Genomic DNA, 7,806 nt, shown 5'->3' on the forward strand with positions numbered 1-7,806 from the left:
TATTGTCCAGCAGCAGGGACCATGAGCTACTTAGCTGAAATGTCACACTATTAGGTTAAAGGCAAAAGGAACAACTACAATGTTTATTTAGTATAAAAAGATTAAAAAAACCCTCAGGAGAATAAAACAGTAATTTGAATTTCTGCTGCAGGATGAGTCAAGCATTGTAGCAGCAGCCAAGCCCTGCCATGGCTGAGACAGGGGCTGGTGGCAGGCACTGCTTGGAAAGCTGCTGGAAGCTGGAGCCAAAGCACACTGGAGAATTCCTGTAGATTAATTTCTGTTGGTGTTGAAGGGTGCATCTGTCCTCAATCCTCTGCTTGTCATGACTCTCCTCTGCTCAAGTGGGCTGGAAAGAGATAAAGCTGAAAAGACATTTTACTAGGGAGATAAATACTGCTGGGATCTCTAACATTACAAATATACCTTCCCAAATGCAGACTGGAGAGCGGGTATTGCCAAAATGGTCCAGTTAATACAGCTTGCTACAGGTGAAAGACTTCAGCATTTCCAAAGCAAAATGAATTTTCATTCTGCCATGAATTTTGGTGAAGGGATTAATTTGAAACTGATAGGAGCTTACACATTAATTTTGCTTAAATATCAACAAATAGTAAGTTTTCTTTTCAAAAGGCCAAGCTTTTAGATAGCAAGAGAAACAGTCAATAAAAGAAAGTGGGATGGAGAGGTTAAGTTATTTTTTAAACAAAGACAAAAATTGTCTGAAAACTGTAGGGATATGTGAAAATTAGTAGTTGAGAGATTGTTGGACAAATAACCCTCTCTTGTAGAGCTGAAAAGAGCAAAGCTGAATCTTGAAGATTTAGGCAAAGCAACAGATGAGGGAGAAGACGTGAGGAAGTGAAAGTTGCCAGACTTTGCAGAGGAAATGAACACATTGCAAACCTTGGATGGCAAAATGAAAGAGCAAGAGAAGATGGGAGATTTAAGGCAATGCAGGATATCCTACAGACACGTTGTGCTCTCAGTAGGAACATGAATGTAGTTTATGGGTGTGAAGATAGGAGAGATGATGCAAGAGGGTATTAGTGAGAAGTGTGAGAGGAGAGCTGGCAGTCAGATACAGGGACCTCCAGACACTCCCACTGAGGGATTTACTGTTCCACCCCACAGTGATGAACAACCTGGCACAGAATGCTGCAAGGCTCTGAGCAGGATTTTAATCATTCCTTCAGGTGTGGGTGTAAGGGGCAGTAACACCTTTTAGCTGAATAATGTGATAGTGACTGAGACATGGAAGGAGAGGGGGAAATGAGGGCAGGACAAAGTCAGGTGATGCCTGCCTCAGGCAGGGGCAGGGAAACAAAGGGAGACAGAGACAGAAATGAAGATCCAGAAGGGAGAGGGCTTGGGAAGCAACACTGAAAATGTGAGAGCAATCCAACAATGCACTCAGTCTCTGAGAGCTCGGTGTGGTAACTGTGGTAGCTGGATTTTAGGTAAGGCTGAGAAATGAGGATGTGCTGGTGCTGGGAGCTCAGCAGAGAGGGAGCTGAGATCTCTGTGAGGCTGGGCAGTGACCCTGGGCTGCTTTGGAACATACGGAAATTGTTCTAGTATAGAGTGTGAGCTCTCCTTTTCCATGTATTAAAGAACTGCAGCCATCCTTCCACCACACAACACCTTTAAATGTGTATTCCCATGGCCCTGATGGTCACAGACAGGTGGTGACAGGCAGCAAGCCAGCATGAGATCTAAAAGGTAATGTATAAATTATACATTAAATATTTATATACATTATATATAAATGTAAATATGTGTAAAGTATTATCTAAAAGGTAATGAGGAAAGTCCAGTACTGAACCTCATACAAAAATTCACCCACTAAGATGGAGTGCTAGTGTTTATAGTCACTAATGATGAAAGAAGGTTTTCTGGGTTAGAGAGACACTAATCTATTACATTTGTTTATTTAATACAGACATTGTGTGGCAAGAAAATGTAAGAGTCACAGTAGCAAGTTTAGCAATTATTTTTACAATAATCTGTGGATTTCAATCCATTTGTCATTTCCCATTCTGTAGTCAGCAGAACGCAATCATTTTTATCAGCCCTTCGAGTGCTACAATACACCATCAAGACTGGAGAAAAATGGGGATATAGAAGTAATCTCTGCAACAGGTAGGGGTGTTTACATATAGATAGCATGTTTAGTTTGATAAATGCTTCTTCATGTAGTCAGATAGTTTTCTAAATATCTGATATCAAGAAAACACACAGAAGGTGCCAAGTTCCATTTCTGTTTCCTAGATAGAGCAAAATGAACTGAATTTATAAATGCCACTGGTGTGCCACTCATTTGCAGACATTAAATTCTGAAAATTGTGAAGAAGGACAGCAAAAGAGAGGCTATTTCATTTTAATAGAGAAGTGACAGTTCTGTGAACTTTCTTTGTCATTTCTCATATGAGCTTGCCTAGTAGCATGAGTGAAAATGACACCTGGAAAAAGAGGCCAGCATGGTGAATTTAGCGACAATTTGTTGTTTTCTGTTTTTCCCAGACATCTGGAAAAAAAAAGGGAACTCTGAAAGTCAAAAAAATTTTGAATGCAAAATAGAATTGAGACAAACCTTACTACAAATTAACTGTATTGGTTTACCCTGCCAAAAACCAAAAGAAAATGGGGGTGGCTATTAGGGGTTAGATTTCTTTCTTTTTTGCTTTCTTTGCATTTTTGCAATAACCTCAATTAAATACGAAAATATGTAGGCTATTCTTTTAAAAGAAAACATATAAATATATATATACATTAACATGATACCAAACCCCAGACACCTGAATTTACCGTTGCATTTTTGAATTTTTTTTTCTGATATAGTTCAATATTGTTCCAGGTAATGGGAAAAAAAGTCCAGACCAAATATCATATAGAACATATAAAAGAGGATTTCAAGATTGTTTTCAAAGCACAGTGTTGAGAAATGTTGGGCAGGTATTCCACTGTGTTGGAGTCCATGTAAAAGGCAGCCTGACTCCTCTCCCCTGGCAGGGATGGGGCAGCAGGAGCCCAGGGGGAGCTCACAGGGCAGGGGAGGTTTCACAGCTCCATCCCTGCATACCCAGGGGCCAGCCCGAGGGGCACAGGGACAAGGAGTGAGTGCAGCAGCATCTCTGCCCTGCTGGGCACCACAGAGCCCAGGGCTGACACCCACACTGCCCTGGAACGGGAGCTCTCCCGCCAGCTGGGACTGTTCTCCCCATCCTCCTCCCACAAAGGTGCTAAAAGCCAGTAGAAAAATTTGCACTTAAAAAAATATTTATTTATTTAAATTTAATGAAGCCCTATAGGTTATTTTCTCAATTTCCAATAATGGATTAATTGAAGTACCTATATTATCTGATCATGGCCTGCCAGTAGAGGCTAGAGCTGAAAAATTGTATTAACAGCCTTCTCAAGCTAAGCCTTATTTTTCATGGCTCATTAACTTTGGTGCAGTCTGCTCCAGGCTGAAATTTTACAAGATTCCAGTTCTAAAGTGTTTTCTTTAAGAACTGATAACTAAAAATGACTGGCAAGTTCAATGGTATATAAAAATAAGTAAGTTATTAGCATTAGACACTTCTAATTTACAGGGCTTGAAAATGTCAGAAAAGGAAAAGGTGGCAGACAGTTATCACTGCTAATTCCCTTCCAGCTTTGTTCTGGATACATTTAATTGCAGTAGCTGTGAATGGAGTGCTGCTCTTCAATGTGAAAGAAATAGAATAGAATTATTTTGTACAAACTTCAATAAGAATATCTTTGTCAAAGGTGAATGGCACTCAGAGAATTACCCCGGCAGCCAGGAAAATGTCCTTTCCCAGAGCTGGGTGAGAAGAGAGGGGCGAGGGATCTCTGGCAAGCTTTGGCCATTGCTTTGCCAGCTCTTTGGAGGCAGCAGGGTGCTCAGAGCCTCCCCAGCTCCCCACCCTGCCCTGCCCTTGTCCTGTTTGGGCAGTGTGGCCAGGGCACGGCTCAGGGGTCTGTCCTGGGGGTGCTTCACCTGCTGCCCACCCTGCTCACACTGCCCATGCTGCCCACCCTGCTCACACTGCCCATGCTGCCCAGCCTGATCACACTGCCCATGCTGCCCGTACTGCTCACACTGCCCATGCTGCCCGTACTGCTCACACTGCCCATGCTGCCCAGCCTGCTCACACTGCCCATGCTGCCCATACTGCTCACACTGCCCATGCTGCCCATACTGCTCACACTGCCCATGCTGCCCACCCTGCTCACACTGCCCATGCTGCCCAGCCTGATCACACTGCCCATGCTGCCCACCCTGATCACACTGCCCATGCTGCCCAGCCTGATCACAGTGCCCATGCTGCCCGTACTGCTCACACTGCCCATGCTGCCCAGCCTGATCACACTGCCCAGCCTGATCACACTGCCCATGCTGCCCACCCTGCTCACACTGCCCACCCAGACCAGGGCACTGCAGGGCTGGGGATTTGCAGCCCCAAGGTCAGAAATGATTCCCCAGCGTGAGCTCCATGGCTGCTCTCAGCTCCTCAGAGGCAGAGCAAAGAACTTTCTTGTCCTGCAGCTCTCATTAAAATGGTGCAGGACATCTCTGCATCATCCCTGGGCAGGGAGTGGGACCTGCCCACCTGTGACTGCCCGTGGTGGAGCTGATCACAAGATTATTGAGTGCAGCTGCTCCCCAAATAACCCAGCTCTCCTAGAAAAGCACAGTTTAACATTTGTGGGGCAGGAAAGGTTAAATGTGTGTTTGACAGCACTTTAATTATTGCCACACACTAAGTGTGACAATCTGCAGAGCTGGGAGGGGCTTAGGTGTGGAACAAAAGCATATAAAATTCAACAAGGTTTGTTTCTGCCACCTCACTTGATTTTCAGTTTCTCAGATACTGAAAAACCTTGGCCTTATATTTACAGACAAACATATTAATAGTTAAATTTTTTTGCACTCCCTTTAAAAAAAAATTTGGAATTTGTCTTCTTGTCTTCTTAACTGCCTCACTTAAAGAAAAAATGACCTTTATTATTACACAGTATGGGTCATGTTTCCATTACCAGGAGATTTGAAAAAAAGCTTTGAAAGAAATCTTGTCAGAGAATCCAAATCCAAGTCTGTTTTATCAACATCAACTCTACTTTGTAAAGGAGGTGCCCATTTCACAGGAATTGAATTTATTGATTAAATAGTGGGAGAAAGGATGTTCCAAAAAATTGGAAATATTTCAAATTTTTTAGATTTTTTTGTTCTCAGTTTGTATTTTGGAACTTGGCTTTATGTAATACCATATATCATAAGACTGAAACTGCTTCAAAGAAAGAAAAATGGTTTCAATATGTATGAAGAATTTCTTTCCATATGTCATGAAGGAAAAAGAAATGTTTTGACAACTGTTTTCTCAGGAGACAAGATTTGTATGTTCTAAGGAGCAGTAACATGTCACAGCTGAGCTGGTGAACAGCAGCAGTTTGAAATAGCCAGTGAGAATGGCTGGTCCAAAAGACATTTTTATAAGAATACCAAACTGCAATGCCATTTTTCATTTAGCTGGTGACTGGCAGTCAACATTCCTTTTGGATTTGAATAAACACTCTTTATATAATGATTTCTTACCATTTTAGTGTCCATTCTTCCTCTTTTCTCTAGCAATTCTGGGCTTTGTTATGTCCCTGCCTGTGATGTTTTGGAGGTGGTTTTCTTCCTTTCCATTTTTAAAGATGACCTTGCAGGTAAATCTGCTTTCAAAGGTCCCTTGGCTCCATTTAAAATCCAGACCTTTAAACATGGTCTTTAATAGTTGTAAAATGTTCTCATAAATTCCAAGCTATGTATTTTCTATATTGTTTCTTTATGGTTCATTTAGTGTGACATTATATAAAAATTTTGAAGAGGCATTTCCTTCTCAATCACTTTTGAGGGAAGTGTCTGGAAAAATCACTCTTGTAACTTTCTGTTTGAGCCATTAATTAGCACACTTCTTGTTAAATGCTGCTGTAGCTTTTAATTCACTGGCAGCAGCACACTCCTGGTGTGATGGATGAGCTGTAGAGGCTTAGATAGATAGGCTGTTTGCATGTCATAGTAAAATGAGATATGGCATTCACTTTCAAAATGAACTTTATGGGCTAATACTTTATAGAAGTGATGATGTCGTCCTGGATACTGCAGCTTTGTAAGTAAATACAAATAATGCTCCATGTGTTTTATTGGCCTTTGTCAGTGTAACCTTTTACAGAAAATTAAGACAAATTCTGAGCAGTATTTTAAGCTGAAAGGAGTATTAACATAATGGCATAAATAACAACTCAAGAATTTATGTAGGCAGCTATGAATAAAGAAACAAAGGTTCCTTGAACATAAGAGAGAGTCTGCTGTGAGGGAAAATCAAAAAGTCTCATGGAAATAGAAGGAGCTACTGGAAATCAGAACCCCTTGGGGTGGGGAGAAGTTTAGTGGCTCTGGTTTATTTTGACTCTTCTACAAAATAAAAAGTTTTAATATTGCCCAACAGTTTTCTGTTATGTATAACAAACCGCAGAGTAGAAAGCTTTTGACCTAAGGGGAATTAATAACCAAGGGAAAACAAACAAACAGAAAAATAAGAGGGACATATGTGGAGTTAGCACAGCACTGGTCACCATCCTCTTTCTTGCCCTTGAAACTGCTGAGGGACTAAAGGCAGTGAGGTGCTCAGGTGTCAGTGTAGTGAAAAGACCAGCACAATATTTCAGAGAGGAAAAGCAGCCTGAGAAAAGCAGAGGAACCACAGCTGGTTCTGCCCTTGCTTCTGTTGGTCACCAGGAGCTGTCACACAGCAGTGAAGGGGCAAGAGCAGCTTGGGCAACCTCTGCAGTTTGTGCAGCATGAATGGAGCTGGGGAGCAGTGCCAGAGCTGGAATGAATCCATCCTGGGGGCTCCACAGGAGGCTGGGTGAGAGCCTGGCTCACCTGGCCTTGGCTGCAGGTACCCCAGCCCTGCTGCAGCCCTGGCTCCTGCCCTGCCCCTCAGAGAGCAGCAGGGAGCACACACAGCACTGCAGGCCTGAGGTGGGTGTCCCAGAGAATTATCAGGGACATTGATGAATCACACTGACATTTAGCCCGCGCTCAATGGGAGTTAAATGTGAAAAAGTAATTTCATTCTGTAGCAGATTTTCAAAATACCTGGAGGCAGATATTTCCCTGGGTCATGGGCCAGTATTGTAACTTTCCTTCTGCAAGCTCCTTCCCTTTTTGTTTTCTATATCTGGTGCCTTGTATGTGGCATAATAATAAATAAATAAATAACAACAACAACAACAACAACAACAACAACAACAACAACAACAACAACAACAACACATTTAGGGTAAAGAGAGCTGCCAATGGCACTAATAGCACCAAGACTCAGTTATTTACAAATTGAGCAGTATTTTCTTCTGGTCATTACAAATAGAATTAATGAAAGGCAAAAATGAAAAATGCTTTGTAAAGGTGGATGAATCTAATAAACAATAGCCAGGAAAAAATATCCAAACAGAAAATGTTGTCAACTTCTCTTCTACAAAACTTGGCTGGGTTTTGGAAGTCAGCATTAAATGCAACTTTGCTCTATTGCTGTGCATCATCTCAGGATAGAAATATTACACAATGCTTGTATTTAATGTATTCTACTTATGTCGGTCAGTAAGTGATAGTATGTCCTATCTAATTAAATCCAGATTTCTGTGCATCTCTTCATTTACTTACTGTGCAAATAATGGAAGCTAACATTAAAGTATTAGAATCAGATAAAATTGCATTTCATATTAATACAGTGTGTGGAAATGTACAATTTA

General features: G+C 41.6%; 1 protein-coding gene across 1 annotated transcript; it reads right to left on the reverse strand.

Annotated features, from left to right (window-relative positions):
- Positions 1 to 4,002: 4,002 nt before the first annotated feature.
- LOC131087625 (sericin-1-like) lies at positions 4,003 to 4,404 on the reverse strand. The gene has a single exon (XM_058031407.1). It carries the CDS (start codon positions 4,402 to 4,404, stop codon positions 4,003 to 4,005), a length of 402 nt encoding a protein of 133 aa, XP_057887390.1.
- Positions 4,405 to 7,806: the final 3,402 nt, after the last annotated feature.

The sequence above is a fragment of the Melospiza georgiana genome, chromosome 10, assembly GCF_028018845.1.
Source record: "Melospiza georgiana isolate bMelGeo1 chromosome 10, bMelGeo1.pri, whole genome shotgun sequence".
Taxonomy (NCBI): Eukaryota; Metazoa; Chordata; class Aves; order Passeriformes; family Passerellidae; genus Melospiza; species Melospiza georgiana.

Coding starts and splice junctions, on each gene's coding strand:
- LOC131087625 (XM_058031407.1), bottom strand. CDS start 4,404: ATGGGCAGTGTGATCAGGCTGGGCAGTGTGATCAGGCTGGGCAGCATG.